This window comes from Paramormyrops kingsleyae, chromosome 1, assembly GCF_048594095.1.
Source record: "Paramormyrops kingsleyae isolate MSU_618 chromosome 1, PKINGS_0.4, whole genome shotgun sequence".
Lineage (NCBI taxonomy): Eukaryota > Metazoa > Chordata > Actinopteri > Osteoglossiformes > Mormyridae > Paramormyrops > Paramormyrops kingsleyae.
In genome coordinates this window covers 26,871,425-26,893,186 of record NC_132797.1, presented here as the reverse complement: position 1 = coordinate 26,893,186, position 21,762 = coordinate 26,871,425, and the positions used below count along the sequence as shown (strand labels likewise).

Sequence of the window (21,762 nt, the reverse complement as noted above, 5' to 3'; positions counted from 1 at the left end):
AGTTGTACATGCAGGCTAGATAACCTAGGCTAACACAGGCATCCTTCAAAGGGATTGTTGATTCGGCTGCAATTCTGTGTGCTCAGCCTGGGCGTATCCCCCATGTGAGCCTGTGTATGTGTACCTGTGTGTGCGTGTGTGTGTGTACCTGTGTGTGTGCGTGTGGGTGCTTCACACCTGGCTGGCACGGTCCCAGACACACCCACTTCTGTGCTTCAGTCTGTCTTTTGTAATGCAAACATCTGAGTGTGTCAGTGCTTAAGGCCTACTCTGAGTCACTATTCTTTATGTTCAGATTCTTTTCTGTCCATTAAGTGAGTACGAGGTCAGTTGTGGAAACACTGTCTGGCAGCATGCATGCTGTTATGTACAGTGTCGGGCTGGAATGGGACTGGTATTGCTTCCATAGGCTGTCAGATCATGTTAGTAAAGCCAGTGAAGGTGATCGTCTTTTTGGTCTGAATGGCCTGTGGTCCATTAGTGTCACATGGGCGGTGCTCCCCTGCATGTGAATGGCGACCTGTGCTTATACTCTTTGGAGAATTTTACCACCCTCATATTTCATCCTCTGCCTCCATAGAACAAGGACCCCAAGATGTCCCGTGTGGCCCTGGAGTCTCTGTACCGGTTGCTGTGGGTCTACGTCATCCGCATCAAGTGTGAGAGCAACACGGTGACCCAGAGGTCAGTGACACTCCCTTACACACACACACACACACACACACACACACACACACACACATGCACACCTCTCTTTGTTTGAACCATCAATGTATAGCCATCAAGAACCCACAGTCCCAGAAACAAGATGGAATTGTGTATGTGTCATCTGCTAAAATGTAATGTAATCTTGAGTTTTAAAAGGCTAAATTAATTTTGTTACACGCCAGATCGCAAACCAGTTTCTTATGGGACTTTCCAAGCAAATAATCACCTAAATGAAGTGAAACAAAGTGGTGGCCTTCAGCGTCCACATGCCCCCACTCATGCCTGATACTGGCTCATCCTGTTGAGCTCTCGGCTTGCAGGAATCCTCATCTTGGGACTGGTTCTCATAGTTAAACCATGCAGCCCTGTTATTGACTGGGACTGCTGGTGATTACAGGCTGTGTGAAGAACTGTGGTCCTGTTCGTGGGTGAGGAGTCTCTGGCCACGTGTTCATACCTGGCGTTAGCCGGCCTGTGTGACCATACTCCTGCTTTTCTCCCTCTAGCCGCCTCCTCAGCATCGTCTCGGCGCTCTTCCCCAAAGGTTCCCGTAGCGTGGTGCCCCGTGACACGCCCCTCAACATATTCGTCAAGATCATCCAGTTCATCGCTCAGGTCAGCAGCTGGTTTCGATTTCTAGCAGAAGCATAGAAGCCTCTCTCTGCTATTTCTGGTCTTAGCCGAACAACTAGCTAACCCTCCAGGCTTCTCATGGTATATGTGGTTTCACCGTAACAATGAGCGGTGTGTTCCAAGATGTCTGCTCCCTTCAGTTGTTCGTTCGCTGTGTCCGAACTTGTTCTTGTGAGCTTGGCGCCGTCAGCACCGGATTGTTTTTTTTTGTGCTCCATGAAATGCTGCTCTGTGAAGGCTTGTAGAACATCCAGTGTTTTTTTTTTATGTTAGCTAATGTTTTTATGTGGGTTAAAATGTCATTGATTTGCTCTTATCACCCCCTCCCTTTACCATGTTTCAGGAAAGGCTCGATTTTGCCATGAAGGAGATCATTTACGATCTCCTCTGTGTTGGGAAATCACACAAAACCTTCACGATAAACCCGGAGGTGAGTGGCGCTCTTCCTTGCCTACTTTGGTATCTCCAAGGTCACAGGTGTTCAGTTTCAGCAGTTGTATTGAGGTGTACCTGTAACAAGAGACAGTGACGCAGCGATTGGTGCGTTGCTCTGCCGATCTGAACCATGGGGAGCTGGAGGTTGGCCGTTGCAACTGTCCTCTGATCACTTTCGCTCCTTGCCAACTGCAGAAGACAGAGGATGCTTCATGCAAAATCAAACTGTTGGTTTGTTGGTTTTCTAACCAGTTCCTCTGGTTGTCAGTGTAGTTTAAGATCCGTGGAACTCGATTCCATAAATATACAGCAGTCTTCAGATGTTTGTCAGAAGTGACACAGTGATTCTGGTGGTAGCTGGATTTTCAACTGTAAACCTGATGGATTTTCAAATTGTGGACATGACACAATTCTGTTTACAACCTACAACACAGGCCTTAGTGTTTTCCCTCCTACTCATTGGAAGCAGTTTATTTAAGCTTCTCACTCTTTATTCAGACAACTCCTTCTGTATGTGGCTCCTCCTGTGGATTTGCATTTTATCATTCTTCCCACACCAGAGGATGAACATTGGCTTGAGAGCCTTTCTGGTGATAGCGGACAGTCTGCAGCAGAAAGATGGCGAGCCGCCCATGCCTACCACAGGTGTCATCCTGCCCTCAGGGAACACCCTGCGTGTCAAAAAGATCTTCCTCAACACCACATTGACCGATGAGGAAGCCAAGGTCATAGGTGTGTCTCCCAGAATGCATCACTTGGCGAACATTCTCCTTGACCATTACAGTTTATTTAGATTTGTTTATCAGTAGGGAAGGTATCCTTTCCTTTGAGGAAGGCTGACCATGGTCAATTGCTTCTTCAGGCATGTCCCTCTACTATCCTCAAGTCCGGAAGGCTCTGGACAACATCCTCAGGCACCTGGACAAGGAGGTGGGCCGTTCAATGAGCATGACCAACGTACAGATGTCCAACAAGGAACCTGAGGACATGATCACGTGGGTTTTGTGTCTTGGAAAGCTGCTACTTGACATGGTTCCTCATGATTCCTTGATGATTTTGGGGAAGTCTGTTTCTCATCTTGGGTAATCTTGAGTTTATCTGTCTGTACGTTTCATAGGGGGGAGAGGAAGCCGAAGATCGATTTGTTCAGAACGTGTGTGGCAGCCATTCCAAGGCTCATTCCAGATGGCATGAGCAGGCAGGAACTCATTGAGCTGCTGGCCAAGTAAAGACCTTTAACCTTTGACCCTTTTAGGTTCAGTAGCCTGTTCTTTGAGTCAGGGTTTTAAAAATATGACTCCAGCCCTTCTGGTTTCTAATGTGAAGAAAATTAGAATGTTGATGCTTCAGAACCTCTTGCTTTAGTTCCCTAGTGTCCTAATTTGTAGATGTGGATGTTTGGTTCTTCCCAGTATCTGGTATCTCCTATGCCAGTATCATCGGCTAATAAGGTTTCCCCCTTTGCTTCTCTGGCAGGCTCACCATCCACATGGACGAGGAACTGCGAGGCTTGGCCTTCACCACCCTGCAGGCACTCATGGTGGACTTTCCATCCTGGCGGGAGGATGTGCTCTCGGGCTTTGTGTACTTCATCGTGCGTGAGGTGACCGACGTACACCCCACGCTGCTGGACAACGCCGTCAAGATGCTGCTGCAGCTTCTTTCTCAGTGGAGGCAGGCCGTGCAGTCCAGCCACAAGGGCGTGGAGACCGGGGTACCCGAAAATCCCAGAATTCGTGTTATCATTAGAATTTTCTTGTAATTAGGATTCCAATGTACCGACACTTCAAGTGACCCTGTGTCGCACCCCTATCCCTCCCTCCCAACAGCAGGGTAATGTGAGCGGGGGCCCGTCCTCTCTATCTCTGGAGCGCCCCCCACTGACAGTTCTCCATGTAGCTGAGGGTCTGGCTCTAGTGGTGCTGTGCAGCGTGCGGCCTGCCACTCGCCGGCTGGCTGTCAACGTGCTGAGGGAGGTGCGGGCGCTGGCCGCCGCACTGGGCATCGCCAAGGTAACCGCAGCATAACGCAAGTCACCTTTGGCCTGTTACCACCCTTATGGATCTTGCATGCTGATCTACTTCTTGTCAGGTTGTCATCTGATAGCACTTGTGATGATTGTGTGCTGTTCATTTCTAGTTACTCCTTTCCAGTGCTAATGTTTCTGGTTCTCAGTGCATTAGTTATGCACAAAAGTTGTAATGTTGCAGCAGTCAGAGCTTTCATATAACCTCTGATCTTGGCACTTGTGGGTTTTTCTCTGTGCTGTAGAACTGTGATGTGAGCCTGTCTTGGTCTCTCTCTAGGGCGAAGAGGAATTGGCCATTGATGTGATGGACAGGCTGAGTGCTTCTGTGCTGGAGAGCTTCATACATCTGACTGGAGCTGACCAGGTAAGAGGGACCTGGCTGAAATCATTCACATTCATTTGAGGTTTACTACAGAGCTTCCAAATTAAGCTAATTTAGCAAATTAAGAAGGCTTGGTGTATTTCAGGAGTAATCTGAATGGTTACTCAAAGTTTATCACCCTAGAGAAAAATGTCTTCCTCTCTGCTGCCCCCTGCAGACCAACCTGCTGTACTGCCCAAGCGGCATCGACCTGCAGACATTGGCGGAATGGAGCTCGTCTCCCATCAGCCACCAGTTTGACGTGGTTAGCCCCTCTCACATCTGGGTGTTTGCCCATGTGACACAAGGCCAGGACCCCTGGGTCATCAGCCTGTCCAGCTACTTGCGTCAGGAATACCTGCCCCGGCACTGTCCTACAGCGCTCAGCTATGCCTGGATGTTCGCCTACACGCGCCTGCAGCTGCTCTCACCGCAGGTTGACATCAAGTGAGTCTGCGTGCATGGAACGGTTATTGTTAATAAAAACTATAACTACATTTTTGGAAACTTAACTGAAATAAGATATGAAAATAAAATGTGAAAACTATAAACAAATATTGCTTCAGAAACTTACTGAAACAAAAAGACATCATGCTTCCCATTTATACTTCTATTTAGCTAATCATTTGTTTACCGTTAATTACCATTAATACGTGGATCATGTTTTGCCCATGTTAAGGATGCGAGTACATAAATGTGCACTGTGTATTCATGCAGTATTCTCTAAAGATCATATAAAATAGCTCTTCAGCTATCAGTATATAAAATGAATGAAACTAATAAAGCTCATTGAAAACAACTAAACTGAATTTCTAATGAAAAATTAAATAAAAATTTAAGTATGCAGTACAGGAGAAAATCGGCCTAGACCAGCTTGACATCTGGCCCTTGACCTCTGACTCTCTCCTCACCCTCCTCACGCAGTAGCCCCATCAATGCCAAGAAGGTGAACAGCGTGAGCAGCAGCGACTCCTATGTGGGGCTGTGGAGGAACTACCTGATCTTGTGCTGCAGCACGGCCACGCCCTCCCCAGCCTCGTCATCGTCCTCGTCCTCATCCTCCACCTCGGGCTCTGTCCGCTGCTCCCCACCTGAGACACTGGCCTCCACGCCTGACAGCGGCTACAGCTACGATTCTAAGGTTAATGATAATCAAAAACGCTGCTGGGTTATGTTAACAAACGTGTGTGGTAATCAAATTTTTGGTAATTCTACTTGGTCAATCTGTCCTTATTGCCTTCTTAAGCTCGTTTGCACAAACCCCAAGCTGTTTGCACCATACATTTGCTTGCCTCACTATTTGTCTACATATTTATCAAATTTCTTATATATGTTCTCGGCGAAATAAAGATCTAATCTGATTGTACTGTATGGCGCTATTACACAGTAATCTGTGGTCAGTGCTGTGTTCTGATAGGAGCATTTCAAAGGCCCAGTTTTTGAATGATCTCTTCTTTGTGGTTCACCAGATCATCGGCATCCCATCCGCCTCCTCCTTGTTCAAGCATGTGGTGCCAATGATGCGCTCGGAGAGCATGGACATCACGGAGTCTCTGGTGCTGGGGCTTGGCAGGACCAGCCCAGTGGCCTTCAGGTACCTCTGCATGTTCGGTCCTTACTCCGCTCACAAGACAGGTTTGCTGGGCTGAATTCATGTCAGGCCTGTAATCTTAGCTTTCAGGTTCTGCTGTGATCAGGGGCTGGAAATTTGAGACCCCCTGACAAAATGTCACCTTGCGCCCCCATAACATTGTATAATTTTATAATTTCACATAATCAAGGGCCCCTGCGATGTGCTGGGCCCCCTGAATCTGCCAGTGTATCTAAGCCCTTACTGTCCCCCTGGCTGTGATATATTATCAAGCAAGGATCCTCAACTGTGTTCCTGATGGAATTGGTCTGTCTGGGAAAAGCAAAGCCAAAGTCCACTGTGTCAATAAAATTAAATTTAGTGACCGGGTGGGCACCCCAATAATGAGATCGATTACGTGGTTCGGATTCCAACTCCAAATGTTACCATGCTGCTAAGCTAAGCACCTCTGTTGATGTGTTGTATCTTAACAGAGAACTCATAGAAGAACTGAACCCCATTATCAAAGAGGCACTTGAAAGGAGACCAGAAGTAAGTAGACCACACGTCAAGCCTGTGGAATCTGGAGCAGAATCCCCACCCATGCTGTCTCTGCCTCAATCGTCCCTGTCACTGCTGTTCTGTAATATTCTGTTGGCTAACCTTTTAATTAAGGAGGATGCTGACTGTGTTGTGGTTCGGTCGCCTCTGGGTCAGCTGTGTCCCCTCCACTTCCCTCCCTGCCACTCACTCATCTCCTCTTCCCCAGAATATGAAGCGCAGGCGGAGGCGTGATATTCTCAGAGTCCAGCTGGTCCGGATATTTGAGTTGCTGGCTGACGCTGGCGTCATCAGCCAGACGTGAGTATGAAGGCGACCTTTTCTCATGGGACTGCCGCATTCCCTGTCTCAAAAGACTTTCTGGGATTGTTTTCCACTGAAAGGTCCTTCTTCATGGCTCTTTGCGTTTCACAGTCCCAAATGTAATCAAATCCTTCTATTCCCGGGATCAGCATCCTCACCCTCGTATATGAGACCTTTTCGAACCCATGACCCTCCTTCTCCCAGGGCGAGTGGGGGCCTTGACGGAGAGACACACTCCCTGAACAGCACACTGCTCGAGTATGTGGACCTCACACGGCAGCTTCTGGAAGCTGAGAATGACAAGGACTCCGACACGCTGAAGGACATCCGCTGCCATTTCAGTGCGCTGGTGGCCAACATCATCCAGAATGTTCCGGGTGAGGGCTGCTTTTGGTTCTCCTTCTGCACAACACAACTTCCTTTTTATACAGCACTGCGCAGTCAAAGAAAATTGTTAAAATGATCTTCAACTTGGTCTAAAACTATTTTTGTCTCTGCTTAGCCATTTTTAAACCTCTACTGAAGTCACCCCAATATTTGCAGTATCCATCCAAATTAACCCATGTATTTTTTGACCCTCTAGGAAACTGTTTGGCTAATCAATACCTCATTGAGTTATTTAAGCAATTAGGATAATCTGGTAGTTAAATTTAAGCAATACATGGAATGGGTGTGGTACCCCTGAGGAGAGGTTTGGGAACTGAAGCGGTGTTCATACTGCCATCCAACAAGATGTCAGTAACTTTTCAGAAAAAAGAAGATATTCTTGTGTTTTTTTATTATTATTGTGTACCTCTTAATTTGCATATGTTATAATGATAAATTGTAGTGTTTTGTCTGAGCAAAAATATGCTTACTGTTGCGATATAGCTGTAAACATTTTCTTTGACTGCCTAAGACTTCAGATTAATTTTAAGGTGGACTTTATTGGTGCCAAGGGGAAATTCTGATGTATACAGCAGAAAGCATATGAACAAACGTACATGCATACAGGGCCAAACAAACAAGGTGCAAAGATGGTATACAGAGTGCAAACAAAGTACTCATAGTGCAAACTGATTTACAAAGTACAATGTACAAGAATTGAAATATCCTTTTGCACAGTGCAGTGCCTTCCTGGGAGTTGTGGCTTTCAGCATATTCATACCCTATCCGAGGTGCCTTGCAGTTTAGTGCATGTGTGTCCTCCATGCTGACCAAAGGCTCTTGTCTGTTCCAGTGCACCAGCGCCGGTCCATCTTCCCCCAGCAGAGTCTCAGGCACAGCCTGTTCATGCTCTTTAGCCACTGGGCTGGACCCTTCAGCATCATGTTCACGCCGCTTGACCGCTACAGCGACCGCAACATGCAGATCAACCGGCACCAGTACTGTGCTCTCAAGGTATTTCAGCCGGTTTGCCGGACAAGGGGGACGCTGATGAGACCGGGCTGCTCCTGGGTGACATTTGATTCTAGATATGGAGTTTTGACTGTACCTGCAGGCCATGTCGGCAGTTCTGTGTTGTGGGCCGGTAGCGGATAACGTAGGACTCTCTTCCGATGGTTACCTGTACAAATGGCTGGACAACATCCTCGACTCCCAGGACCGCAAGGTAACACAGCTTGGTGAAAAGGTGCACCAGTATGACGGCATTACAGCCCTCAAGTTACATGACCACGTTAAATTTAATCAGGCTGAGTTTTCCGAAGACCGTTTAGTGTGGCACTGACTGCCTGAAGAAGCTGCCACACCCCGTCTTATCGCTGCCCCCTGCAGGTCCACCAGCTCGGCTGTGAGGCCGTGACGCTGCTGCTGGAGCTCAACCCAGACCAGAGCAACCTCTTGTTCTGGGCCGTGGACCGCTGCTACACGGGGTCCCGCAGGGTCGCTGCTGGCTGCTTCCGGGCCATCGCCAACGTCTTTCACAACAGGTGAGCTGTCGCTAACACATGGGGAGCCTCTCCGGTGATTGAACAATACAACCCCAGTGCTCCCATTGTTTCATTCTAATGAAAGTGCACAGAGTGTATTAGTGGTGGTGAGGACTATGAATAGGACAGCCAGATATGTTTCCAATGGAGCCAATTTTGCTGGAGTTTGTGTAAAGATTTTTTACTAAAGTCTTTAGTACTGAAGGACTCGAGGACTGTGGCTTGTGACTCACTCAACCACATGGTAGCTCAACAAGTAGAGTGTTGCACTAACAATACAGATGTCATGGGTTCTAATCCCAGGGAGTGCACACAACCCTTTCATACACTGAGTATAAATGTAAATGGTAAGTTGGTGACCTTTAAGCGTTGTGGGGCTTTAACCTGGTGGTGTGGTGTGTTTGTTCTGCAGGGATTACCAGTCTGACACTGTGGTGCTGCTTAACCTCATCCTGTTCAAGGCAGCAGACTCATCCAGGGACATCTACCAGGTGGCCATGCAGTTACTGCAGGTCAGGATCTTGTCTGCCTTGCACCCACCATTCAGACACATGCAGTTATTGTAGCCTGTGCTGCTGAATCCTTTGTTGTAAAACTGGGCTTTTTTTTTGTGGGTTGCCCTCAGATCCTGGAGCCCAAGCTGTTCCGCTACGCCCATAAATTGGAGATACAGCGCATGGATGGCATCCTCAGCCCTCCGTCTCCCCTGCCACACCTCTACTCCGTCTCCTACTACCAGCTGTCTGAGGAGCTGGCCAGGACCTATCCTGAGCTGACGCTGCCCCTTTTCTCAGGTCCGCCGTATCTGCATACCCTTCACTCTGCCTCACCAACACAGATGGTGGCACAGCAGAAGCATTTCCTGTTCAGTTTAACGAATAATTGTTGTTTCAGTGTTTCTCAGCCCAATCCCCCGGGCCCCCCAGACAGTCCACGTTTTTGCTCCCTCCCAGGCCTCAGCTAATCAAAAGCACGGAATACCTGGTACAGATGTACTGGGAGCTGGGAGGGAGCAAAGTTGTAGGAACTACAACCTTCTTTGAGGTCCATCTGAGAATTTTGTAGCTCTCCAGGGGTTAGTTGTGCTCATGTTCTGACGCTTCTCTGCTGCAGAGGTGAGCCAGCGTATCCAGACTGCGCACCCCGCTGGCCGTCAGGTGATGCTGCACTACCTGTTGCCATGGATGAACAACATTGAGTTGGTCGACTTCAAGCCATCGGCACGGCGACAGGGGGAGGCAGCCATGGGTGAGGAGGATGAGGATGCGCGGGAACGGGACATGATGATGATCAACAGCAGGCGGTGGCTGAGGGGGGAGGGATGGGGCTCCCCCCATGCCACCACCATGGTGCTGAACAACCTGATGTTTATGACCGCCAAGGTGAGGTTGGATCCAAACTTTCTGGGGTGTGTTCTTTGCGCACCCTTTGTCTGATGTCGTGATTTACTTCATAGTATGGGGACGAGTTCGCCTGGTCGGAGATTGAGAACGTTTGGACCACCCTGGCGGACAGCTGGCCGAAGAACCTCAAGATCATCCTGCATTTCCTCATCAGCATGTCTGGGGTGAACAGTGAGCCGAGCCTGCTGCCCTATGTGAGTGTAACCGCGTTGCTTGTGCCTTGGAGATTCTGTAATCACGGGTCACGAACACCATGATGATGTGGCGGTGACACTGTGGCAGGTTAAGAAGGTGGTGGTCTATCTGGGCCGGGACAAGACCATGCAACTACTGGAGGAGCTGGTCTCTGAGCTGGAGCTCACTGACCCTGTCTGTTCTGCGGTCACTCACATGGACAACCCGCCCTACTACCGCATCACCTCCAGCTACAAGATCCCCTCTGTTACCTCAGGTATCAATCCCACAACCCCCTCTTGAACTAAATTTGTTCTTGGATATTCCGTAATGCTCCAGTGGGCCCCGTTGCTGTCTGTACGTTTAGGGACTACATCCAGCAGCAACACCATGGTACCCGGAGGGGACGGACATCACGAGGGAAAGATGAAGGAAAACAACGTGGAGGACAAGTAGGAGTCGTGTGTCATTAGCAGCGCCACGTTACCACTGTGTGTGGCACGCATGCTCGCTGATGGCCCCTTGTGTCCTTCGCAGCTACTCGCACCTGGACATCTACGGTGGCTTGAACAGCAACCTGAACCGACAGCATCACCGGCTGGAGTCCCGCTACAGCAGCAGCTCGGGGGGTTCCTACGAGGAGGAGAAGGGTGAGAACACACATACCCATGAGTGGGACACTATCAGCGACTCCTCTCCCTTCCATGCAGGTTAAATGTGTTCTCCCATGTCTGCTAGGTGATTCCATGCCCGTCTACGCTAACTGGCGTCTGAAGGTGATGGAGCACAACCATCCAGAGCCGCTACCCTTCCCACCGACGGGGGGCTGCTGGTCCCCACTGGTGGACTACCTACCCGAAACCAACACCCCTGGCGTCCCCTTGCACAGGTGAGCCTTGCTCACTCACTCCTGACCCACAACCTCCGATTCTCTTTATATGTCTCTCATCCTGGCACTTTTGTGGTTTCCAGGTGCAACATTGCAGTCATCCTGTTGACAGACCTAATCGTTGACCATGGCGTGAAGGTTGAATGGAGCTCCTACCTGCATTTGCTCTTGCACACCATCTTCATAGGTAATCACCCCTGGACACGCACCTGTAGATACCAGTTGTAGGCGTTTACTGAAAAGCCGACCGTTACTCAGACATGTATATGTGGCTATTTTTTTTCATTGGATGTTCTTCTGTAACCTCCGTCTCTTCTTCAATGTATTGCACACTGTTGTTAATATTCTACTTCTGCATTTTATCAGTACTGTACTGTGGTTGTTTGCACATCCCTCCTTGATGCAGCAGCTATTTATTGCATATTTATTTCACTTCCTATATTGTCTTTTGTCTTGCACGTCTCTGTGTCCTGTTGTATCTCCATGCACCTGTCCCTTCCCCTGCAACTGTGGCATAAGAATTTCACTGTGTTCCTCGGAATACATCACAGTAAATACTTGAAACTGGTCACCTACGTACCTTCTGTCCATTCTCTTTGCGGTATGTACCAGTCATCACCACTTGATCTTCTCTTCCTAGGGTTCGACCATCAGCACCCCGAAGTTTATGAGCACTGTAAACGGCTCCTGCTCCACCTGTTGGTCGTCCAGGGCACGAACAGCAATGTCCAATCACTGGCCTCGGTGCTGCTGCGTAACCGCGAGTTCAATGACCCTAAGGTGCTGACTGTCAAGCAGATGACCCCCGAGTTCAACCTGACCGGTGAGATTGTCTGGTGTCGGTGTCTCCCAGGAAAGCTGATTTGCATGTGTGCATGAAATTAATCCCCCACTGTGTGTGATTCTAGGCATGTATGACTTTGTGCCGGACTGTCAGCCTTCGCCCATGACCGACTCGGGTCTGAGCTCCAGCTCCACATCCTCCAGTATCAGCCTGGGCACTGGGCCAGGCCTACCCCAGCTCACCACCACACTTATCAATGAAGTGGACCTCTCTGCGGAGCAAGACGAGAAGGTCAAGTCGCTCATCGAATTTATAACATCCAGGTGAGCATCTGTATGTCGTGCTGCTTTAAGTTGTTACATCGCTTTCGGTGTTGTGGCTCATTTCTCAACCGGCAGTCAGTATGCTTAGATTAGTCTGTCGAGACTTACTGCAGATGACTTAAGTCTTTGCTTAATCCTTGTTTTTGAAGCAGTCTGTCTTGGAGCACAGGGGTATTGTATAGGTCATGCTTGCGTGTGAGTGTTTGCGTGTAAACGTTTGCCATGTTTGCCGTGTGTCCATCTCAGTGTGCAGATTTTGCTTTGATGTGTACGTACGTATGTGTAGGTTATGGGTCTGCTGTGTTCTTGCTCTGGGTTTCTGTGTGTGTGCATGTGTCCCTTGAACTGCATGCTCTGCCTCCTATAGGAAACGCGGACCCCTGTGGAACCATGAGGATGTGTCGCCGAAAAACCCCAGCATTAAGAGTGCAGATCAGCTCACTGTGTTCCTGAGACACGTGGTCACTGTGTTCAAACAGCTCCAGCCAGGTAGCCTTTCTGTTCCCCATGTTTGTGTTTTCGTTACGTGAATGTTCTACATTGCCCAGTGTTCTTTGCTGGCCTTGTGCACTATATCATCCAGTGTTCATTGCGAATTCTGCGTGCTACATTTCCCAGTATTCTCTACAGGCTCTATGAACTACATTACCCAGTATCCTCTGTGCAGGGTTCCAGCTGGACCAGCTGCTTAGTGAGGTAGCTCTCCAGACCGCGCTATCCTGCTCGTCGCGTCACTATGCCGGCCGCTCCTTCCAGATCTTCCGAGCGCTGAAACAGCCCCTGACGGCTTCCACGCTGTCTGACGTGCTCTCACGCCTCGTGGAGACGGTCGGTGACCCTGGGGAGGAGGCACAGGTCAGCATTCTTATTCCACTCAGAAACAGAAAGATCATCATTGGCCAAGTATGTTAAACATACAAGGAAGTTTGGTGGGTGTCCCCTGGTACTCAATATGCAAGACATTTCAAGACTATAATACTAGGCTAGAAGCAGCATAGGATGGACTAAAGCTTGAATAAATTAATTTGGGAATGGAAGTAAACCAACAGGTGTTAGGGTTACATTTCCCTGTCCCTCCCTCTCTTACCCACCGTAGGGCTTCGTCATAGAGTTACTCCTGACCCTAGAGGCTGGCATTGACACACTCGCTGACTCCATGAAGAGCTACGACTTCCTGTCGGCACTCTCGCAGTAAGTCTCTGCTCTCAGCAACTTGCGAGAACGAGGACCGCGATCACACCTGCGAGCATCACCTTCTCTCCGCCCCCCGCAGGACGTCTTACTCGGCAGACCCCATCCTATGCAAGTTCGCAGCAAACCGGAAGAGCACGGGCCAGCTGAACCTGGGCGGCGGCGGGGGGCTGCTGCATGCACACTATGGCCACACCCGCAGCAACTCTCTGCGTGCCAGCCTAATGGCCGACCGCAAGATGGAGCGGCGCTGCAACACGCTGGACATTGCAGATGGCCGCGGCGGCATCCATGGAAGCCTGGCGCGCACGCGCAGCCTGTCCTCTCTCCCGGAGGGTACCGGCCCTGGGGGCGGGGGGCCGGCGCCCCCCGTCGACCCCTGCAACCTTATGGCCACCATATTCTGGATTGCGACGTCGCTGCTGGAGTCGGACTACGAGTTTGAGTACTTGCTAGCGCTACGGCTGCTGAGCCGGCTGCTGGGCCAGCTGCCCCTGGAGCGAGCCGAGAGCCGCGAGCGCATCGAGCGCGTGCAGGCCAACCTGCACTGGAATGGCTTCCCTGGCCTGCAGCAGCTCTTCCTCAAGGGCTTCACGTCGGGCGCCACTCAGGAGCTGACGGTGCACCTGCTCAGCAAGCTGCTCCCTGTGTCCCGGCACACGCTGGTGGACCCCACTCAGGCTGCAGGTGAGCGCTGAGCCAAGACGCCCATTGCGGGCTGTGTGATTGTGAGGTTCATGCTCACTGTTGTAAGTGGTACCCAGAAATACATTTGCAACTCATGCTTATAATCCACGACAATTGAAGCCACAGAGTGCTAACAGACGGCAGCATCAGATGCAGATCTGCCTGATTTTACCAGGCACACACATTTGGGCTTTTAATAAAGATTTTCTGTGGAGTGGTGGAAACAGGGATTTGATTGGGGGGGATAATGCAGCTGTTCAGGGCATTTTACGTGGATGCTCCTGCAACAATTGTGCTTTTTAGCAAGTCACCTAGCTGTTCTTTACTTTTTCCTGCGGGTGGTGCTGTTCTTCCTGTCTCCCGGGTACTGGCTGTCCCATCATTGATGCTGTCCCCCCACCCCCCCAGGTTTCCCCCTGAACATCCTGTGCCTGCTGCCACACCTCATCCAAAACTTCGACAGCCCCACGGCGTTCTGCCGCGAGACGGCGGACCGCATCGCTCGCGCCTGCGCGGAGGAGAAGGACCGAGCCGCCGCGCTGGCCAACCTGGCTCACATGATGAGCCTGTACAGCACCCACAGCTACTCGCGCGACTGCGCCAACTGGACCAACGTGGTCTGCCGCTACCTGCATGACTCTTTCTCTGAGATCTCCTTCAGCCTGGTCACCTACCTGGTGGAGGTAGGCCGGCCTTGCTCCGGGTTCCGGCTCTGTGTGGATGGTGCATTTCAGTGTACCTGTCCTCATAGTTGTGCAAATGGCAGAAAGGCATCATCTGAATGTCAGTGTACCTCTGGTTAGGGAGACAGACCATAACTGTGACCTCCTTTTACCCCTCCTTTTACCCTCCTAGTTTCTTGATAAAGGGCTGACCAGTATGCAGCAGCCACTCCTGCAGGTGATCCACAGCCTGCTGAGTCACATCGACCTGTCGGCCGCCCCCGTCAAGACCTTCAACCTGGAGATCATGAAGATCATCGGGAAGTATGTGCAGGTGAGAGAGAGAGGCCCAACATCCATACAGTTCATAGCTGATCACGTTGTTTTCCCTGCCAAGTCCTGACTGTGATGCCGTTTCTAATCTTGTTTGGGGTGAGTGATGGTCCCACCAGCCTTCTGGCTCTTCATCCTGGACCTCTGACCTTAATTCTTAAACCTCCAAATAGGTGCTTGGTCAAGGGTACAGCAGCTGACTCCCCTGGGTCTTGCCAACCTGAAGTTTGAAAGTTCCTGCCTCTCACTGCATCTCGGATTCTGCCCATAGAGCCCATACTGGAAGGAGGCTCAGAACATCCTGAAGCTGGTGGTGTCTCGCTCGGCCAGCCTGGTGGTGCCGGACGAGGTTCACCGCGAGTGCACGGGCTCCCCAGAGATCGCCTTCACGCGCATCTTCAACAGCTCCTCCAAGGAGCTACCCGGCAAGACACTGGACTTTCACTTTGACATCTCCGAGGTACTTCGCCAGGTCACCTGCGGCGCTCCCTTTTTGAGCTCTGTGGCTCGCCCACACCAGAGGAATTGATCATGATGTTTTTCTAATTTAGACGCCGATCATAGGCCACAAATACGGAGACCAACGGAACGCCGCGGGTCGGAACGGCAAGCCGCAGGTCATTGCTGTGACAAGGAGCACCTCATCCACCTCCTCGGGGTCCAACTCCAATGGTCTGGTTCCTGTTAGCTGGAAGAGACCTCAGCTCTCCCAGGTGGGCTTCATCTCCCTCTGTCTGTTTGTCTGTCGTAATATCTATCTTTGTCCCCCTCTCCATCTCTCTCATAGTCTCTGCCTGTCTTTCTCTCTCTCTTTCTATATTTCTGTCTTTATGCTTCTCTCTCTTTTTCTCTCTCTTTCCCTCTCTGTCTCTCTCCCTCTCTATCTCTCTTTCTACAGTCTAACATTCCTTGTGCCTTGTATGTTTCAGAGAAGAACCAGAGAGAAGCTGATGAACGTCCTGTCCCTCTGTGGGCCAGAGTCTGGCCTTCCCAAGAATCCCTCTGTAAGCCCTGCAGCCATTTAACACTGCATGTGTGCGATAGAGCAGCTCAAGCTGAGTGGTTTGGGGTATAACAGCAGTGATCTCCTGGGACTTGATGTTGAGCTCTGATCTCCCTGCTGTTCCCTACTCCGCCACTCCCCACCCCCAGGTGGTGTTCTCATCTAACGAGGACCTGGACTCCGGGGACCAACAGACCAGCCTGATCCCCACGGTGGAGGAGGCCGTGCGGGAGGAGGAGGCTGCAGCCGAGGACGCGGGCAGTGAGCAGCAGTTTGGCGTCTTCAAGGACTTTGACTTCCTGGATGTGGAGCTGGAGGATGCGGAGGTAAGGGGCAGGCAGGGTGGCAGCCTCTTGGGGATGCTTTGGGCTGGAGAGGGCAGAACACCGTTAGATCGGGGCCACACACTGGCTGCTGATATGTGCCAGTCACAGTGATGAGTTTGAAGATGTCAGGGCCTCAAACACACACACACACACACTCTCCTGCATTCTTATTGGCTTATCTGTATTGAACGGAAACAGAATATGATCTTTGGGTAGAAACGTATCGTGTGCCTGGGTAATACCGTGTATGTATCCATCCTGTCCCACGTGTTAATGGGGTTTATCTCTTAACCACCTACTCTCACCGTTCCTCTTCTCTCTAATTTGTGTGAATTTTTTTCCTCTTTTTTTATTTTTTATCTTTTTTTGCCAACCAGGAGCTGCAGGTAAGTTGCAGCCTGGTCTGTACTGTCTCTCCCGTGCACCCGTCAGTCATGTGAGAGGCTGTGCCAATCAGATATGTCCCACATATGAGTCATGTGACCGGAATGTGTGTGCTGTAGTCGTGCCTGCTTGTTTCCATCAGCGGTTCTCTGAACGTGGTTCCCGTGGCACACTTATGCTTTCAGCATTTTCTTTTATAAATGAGTGTTTGTGTTGTGTAGCCCTGTAAAATTATGATCGTATTGTATCAGAGCTCTGCTCCCTTTGCTAAAAAGTGCTGTACGTGGAGCTTACAGTGTATCTTCATGTCTGGTTGCAGGTGTTAGTAAGCATTAGTTGAATATTCAGCTCTCATGACCTACTTGTGGGCTTGGGTGTTTTGGCTATATTCTGCTGGGGATGACCTGTGATAGTCAGCCCAAGTGTTGGGTAGGTCAGTAGATTCCACACTTAACAGATCAGTCTTACTATGTGCTTTGTGGGATCTGCTAAACCTGTGAAACCAGAATGGATCCCATGAATACCAGCTTCAGCATTGCGCCTTACTGTAGTTCCCTGGTGGTCCTGCAGGGGGAGAGCATGGACAACTTCAACTGGGGCGTGCGGAGACGCTCCCTGGACAGCATGGACAAGGGTGACACACCCTCGCTGCAGGAGTGCCAGGAATTTGCTGGAAGCACGCCCAGCCTGAACCTCACCAACCAGGAGGACACTGACGAGTCTTCCGAGGAGGAGGTACTGACCGCTAGTCAGATTCTGACCTGCCCCCACCTCGTAAGTGCCCCCCACCCCGTACACCCCCACCAATCCTGCCAGCATGGTGTGCTTGCTGGCTTTTGCTGCGGAATGTAAGGGGCTAGCTGCTTGCTTCTGCTCCTAAACATGGCCACCACTCTACCTGCCTTGCCCTCATGAAGCAAACCATGCCTCCAGATCGAGCCACACCCCTCTATGGGCTGTGAAACTGCAGTTTCTGCAGGCCCCTGTAGGGTGAGTCTCTCGCCCTAATGCCAGGTTTTTAGTTACATTTACATTTTTATGGTTTTGTGGTTCCTAATAATAGCATGAAAACCTCAAGAATAGGGTTTCTTAATCCCGCTGTATATGGTGGTCTTTTCTGTATAATTTCTGATTTTCAATATCATGTTAAGCCAGTGTATTACTCGCAAGATGGTAGGTTTGGAAGGGAAAATCAGTATTTTAAATTCGTAGCCAGCAGTGTTTCTGATTTTATTTCATCATTGTTAGTCACAGTGTTTGTTTCATGCCATAGTATGAAACAACCTCATTTAAAGCAGAAATGCTAAATTATTTGTTATATTAATCAAGCCCCTACTTAGTTACTCAAGGGCTAACATGATTTTGCCATAATTGGAAAATCAGTCTTCAAATGATGTTCCCATCTTAATGTAATTTGAATGGCGTTGCCCATTTAAGTAGCTCAGTATATGTGTAAGAGCTGGACATGGAGGACCATCTACAGGACCAGGATTAGGAAACCCAGTAGAAGAAGGACCTGATTTCATACTTAGGAAGATTTTGGTTCTGATCCATTTAAGAAAAGCAGGATCTCATCCCCACTGAACTGCTTCTTTTTGAACAAGCCTCCTTTTGGCTTCACAATGGTTCCTCTCTGATCAAAATTCTTCTGACTTGTTTTCACTTCTGTCTAGCATGGTTATCTGAAAATGCTTACTGTAAGATCAGGCAGTTCTGATAGAAATATTATTTGAAATATTTGACAGAAAAGTGATTGTTTACTTGGGGAATGTCAAAAGTTACGAAGAAACTAGTTTCAAAGGTTTCAAAGAAATCTAGCTGGCCCTCTGACCTAAATGAAAATACCCCCCAGCTAGTGAAATTCCCCTCTAATTCTCTTGCTTTTCCTGCTTTTCTCCTCACCCCTTTTTTGCGAGGGTGCTGTTTTTTAGTACCTGAGCATAGGAAAGTCTTCCTCTCCCAGGCCCATGCTTCCTTAATTATTCAATTGTTCAGTAGAATGAGTAGATTTGAATTCTTATGTTTGTTTTTTTATGTAACAGTTCTGATTTAATTCTGATGTCGCTGACATGTTCTAACCGCAAGCATGAAGCGCGTGGCGAATGAGCTCGCACACTGGGGCGCTAACCCTGCAAACTTAGAATGACTGACAGATTGACAGGCCAATGAGCTGTCAATTCATATGCCTATAATGTCAAAGGATTTCCTGTCAAGCACAAAAAGTCATTTTAATTTCTCGCAGTGGTCACAGCTGTTCCCAGGTCTGACTGACCCATGCCAGAATGATGTAATCATGTGACCACACTGTTTCTGTGAATGACGTTGACCCCCCCCCTCTCCCCCACTGCCGTCCATTACAGCTGAATAGCGATTCGGCCACTGACGACGCCACCTCTAACCACGTGGACTCGCTGCAGCAGTCTCAGGAGTCATCCAGCAGCGCTGTGATAGAGGAGACCACGCTGGTGCAGCTCCCTGACAGCCCTGCCCTAGAGCCCGCCCACTCAGACAGCGCCAGCAGCCAGCCGGCTGAGGTGGGACCAATCGGGAGCCGCAATAAGCCGTGGTGCATGGGCCCCTTCTAGCTGTGATCTGCTTTCCCTGCCTACCCCTCGCCTTCCACATCCTCTTTATCGTCAACTTCTATCTGCTTCCTGCAGTACCTATGTTTGCCACTGGGGTGAGCCTGGGAGTGTTTGCGTACTGTGGCATGAACCTTTGAGGTTTCTCATGTGTCTACAGGGAGAAGTTTCCCTCAGTTTACCCTGTTCCCTCCTACCTCTGCCAGTTTCTGTAGCAGAGGGCACTGTTGCACACTTCTTTGCCATTGCGGTTAACTTTAGCAGCATCTGTCTGTCTTGCTAGCTTGTGCCTGGTCCCTTGCTCATGTCCACTGTGTCTGGGTTGGGGCTTGCTTCTTTTTGATTAGGGGAGAGATTAATGACTGTTACCTCAGGCCGGCTGTGCTAATGTTAAGCGTTGGTCATGGTTTCTAATTTGAACCCTCTAACACTGGGGGGGAAAAGGAGATCCCTCCCTCCCCCCCCCCAAAGTTAACTGCTTCCAAGAGGCTTGTAGCTCTAACTCTGGATGCCACCTTACCAAATCCAAGTGAGTATACTCCTCACTAACTACCCACTTAACACAGAGATCAATCTTAGTGTGCTAATAATCATTCTGCATAATGTACTAATGTACTAACATATTAACACAGAGCTGTCATGCTAGTAGCTAACAATGGGCCTTTTCTCTACAGGAAGCTGAAGGCAGCCATGTTTGTTTGTGTGTATATTTTCTTTTTATCCGTTCATTCATCAAGTTCTTAGAGGGTGGAGAAACCGCCATAGATAAGTGATTGAATGAGTAGGAAATGGCTGTGTGTGTGTGTGTGTGTGTGTGTGTGTGTGTGTGTGTGTGTGTGTGTGTGTGTGTGTGTGTGTGTGTGTGTGTGTGTGTGTGTGTGTGTGTGTGTGTGTGTGTGTGTGTGTGTGTGTGTGTGGCTTCATCTCAGCCCTCAATGTGAACCCAAGGAGATGGCCGTTATTAGCGTCACTGGCTAATGGAATGACTTCTCAGATAAAAGCCCATCAGTATCCCCCCACTCTCACCCGGCGGCCATGTAGCCAGCAAAAAGCTTTTTGCAATAACGCATGCTGGCCGTGTGCCGACCTCCACCCGGGGGGGGGTGTACATTGTCTTTGCTAATTAAAGGTACCGTTGGCTTGTCCCAAGACAGGCTGTGATGTGCAGGGTGCTCTGGGACGCGAGGTTCCCCATCACCCAGGGCTTTATAGGTTTATAGGCGTGATGCCTCCATCTCATCCGTCTTTTTGATGCGGGTACCTGTGACGTCAGCCACCGCTAACCTTCAGGCTTCTCTCGGACACGCGTCACATTCATTTCCCAGCCGTCCCTTGTCTTGCTAGTTTGAGATCTGTGTTCAGTCAATGGTTCCTTTACATTATAAATAATATTTAATTTTACTTAAAACACTGGATGTGTGTATGATCCACCTCATATACCTAATTGGTCTATCTGTAGTTGATTGCTTTTGAATAGCAACTGTGAAATTCAGCATAGACAAAAAGAGTGTTATAGGAGTATATCACAGCCCTGGGGATGTGGAGTTTGTTCCTGAGCGCCCCCCTCTGGCTGTGCATAGGATGCCAGTGGCTTGGCAGCAGATGAACTGAGCAGCAGTGTGAGCGAGGACACCGGCTTCTGCAGTGCCCCCCCTCTGCTGCCAGACTCCCAGGACCCCCAAGACGAGCTGGACCCCGCGCCCCCTCCTCCACCCCCTGCCCCGGACAGCCCTCCCGGGTCCATCTGTGAGGAGGATGTGACTCTGGCCCTGAAGGAGCTGGATGAGAGGTGTGAGGAGGAGGAGGCGGACTTCTCGGGGTTGTCCAGGTAAGGTCTATCGTCTTGGCCTCCTGTGGGAGGTGCCCTGCCCTCCTGAAGCATGTTTAACTGCGCTCAGTTGTTTCTGTCTCCTCTGGAGTGGTTTGCTCTGTGTTTCAGTCTGGAATGAAGTAATATACATGCACACAATTATGAACTGTGCAGGTGCGATAATACACATCTGTATTAACATCCAGAGGACACACACAAATCCAAGCCCCACACATAGTTTTTGCGTAGGGGGTGTTTCAGGCCACCCAACAGGGCTTTTGTGTGAGGACCAGCACTCTCGATTAATAGCACATCTTCAGCCTGCAGCTCTGTGCTACAGATCTATACTGCAGATCTATGTCCGTACTGCAGCAAAAAGCCACTGCGTAACACCTCAGTGCAGAGTCTGCAGAGCCTGGGGGGGGATTAGCGCAGCCCCAGCTCCCCGCTGCAGGCTTGGGACCATGCTGTCCTTCACCGTGATCAGCAGCAACAGGCTCAAGGCTGCCTATTCCTTCTGCTTCATTAGGCTGTTTGGCCCCCTGGGCCTGTGAGTATGCTGGGGTCCGCGTGTGTTAGCGCGCGTGTGTTAGCGTGAACTACCAGCACGGCGTGCCCGGAAGCTTATTGTGTGGGTGTTGTCCCCGCACTATGTTAGCTTTGTTAATGTACGCCTGAGTTAGCAGAGCCGTCTTTGTGTG

At 49.9% G+C, this 21,762-nt stretch overlaps 1 protein-coding gene across 7 annotated transcripts in view; it reads left to right on the top strand.

Annotated features, from left to right (window-relative positions):
- The window catches only part of fryl (furry homolog, like), a 63,168-nt gene that overhangs the window by 34,766 nt on the left and 6,640 nt on the right, over nt 1–21,762 (top strand). For 6 of the 7 annotated variants that reach the window (XM_072712594.1, XM_023823654.2, XM_072712585.1 and 3 more), the window contains 42 exons: nt 581–684; nt 1,215–1,323; nt 1,685–1,771; nt 2,337–2,508; nt 2,639–2,771; nt 2,894–3,001; nt 3,253–3,490; nt 3,606–3,788; nt 4,083–4,169; nt 4,345–4,613; nt 5,091–5,307; nt 5,636–5,760; nt 6,231–6,288; nt 6,506–6,597; nt 6,805–6,977; nt 7,820–7,980; nt 8,081–8,191; nt 8,356–8,510; nt 8,923–9,022; nt 9,136–9,304; nt 9,624–9,892; nt 9,967–10,107; nt 10,196–10,364; nt 10,455–10,539; nt 10,625–10,737; nt 10,826–10,976; nt 11,060–11,163; nt 11,617–11,799; nt 11,885–12,083; nt 12,451–12,572; nt 12,751–12,938; nt 13,180–13,274; nt 13,357–13,961; nt 14,370–14,644; nt 14,817–14,957; nt 15,228–15,416; nt 15,508–15,669; nt 15,886–15,960; nt 16,109–16,285; nt 17,240–17,443; nt 19,030–19,203; nt 20,832–21,079. In XM_072712594.1, coding sequence (XP_072568695.1) covers nt 581–684; nt 1,215–1,323; nt 1,685–1,771; nt 2,337–2,508; nt 2,639–2,771; nt 2,894–3,001; nt 3,253–3,490; nt 3,606–3,788; nt 4,083–4,169; nt 4,345–4,613; nt 5,091–5,307; nt 5,636–5,760; nt 6,231–6,288; nt 6,506–6,597; nt 6,805–6,977; nt 7,820–7,980; nt 8,081–8,191; nt 8,356–8,510; nt 8,923–9,022; nt 9,136–9,304; nt 9,624–9,892; nt 9,967–10,107; nt 10,196–10,364; nt 10,455–10,539; nt 10,625–10,737; nt 10,826–10,976; nt 11,060–11,163; nt 11,617–11,799; nt 11,885–12,083; nt 12,451–12,572; nt 12,751–12,938; nt 13,180–13,274; nt 13,357–13,961; nt 14,370–14,644; nt 14,817–14,957; nt 15,228–15,416; nt 15,508–15,669; nt 15,886–15,960; nt 16,109–16,285; nt 17,240–17,443; nt 19,030–19,203; nt 20,832–21,079 — 6,920 coding nt within the window. The remainder of the gene's footprint in view (nt 1–580; nt 685–1,214; nt 1,324–1,684; nt 1,772–2,336; nt 2,509–2,638; nt 2,772–2,893; nt 3,002–3,252; nt 3,491–3,605; nt 3,789–4,082; nt 4,170–4,344; nt 4,614–5,090; nt 5,308–5,635; nt 5,761–6,230; nt 6,289–6,505; nt 6,598–6,804; nt 6,978–7,819; nt 7,981–8,080; nt 8,192–8,355; nt 8,511–8,922; nt 9,023–9,135; nt 9,305–9,623; nt 9,893–9,966; nt 10,108–10,195; nt 10,365–10,454; nt 10,540–10,624; nt 10,738–10,825; nt 10,977–11,059; nt 11,164–11,616; nt 11,800–11,884; nt 12,084–12,450; nt 12,573–12,750; nt 12,939–13,179; nt 13,275–13,356; nt 13,962–14,369; nt 14,645–14,816; nt 14,958–15,227; nt 15,417–15,507; nt 15,670–15,885; nt 15,961–16,108; nt 16,286–17,239; nt 17,444–19,029; nt 19,204–20,831; nt 21,080–21,762) is intronic. The other variant, XM_072712590.1, reaches the window with a different exon arrangement.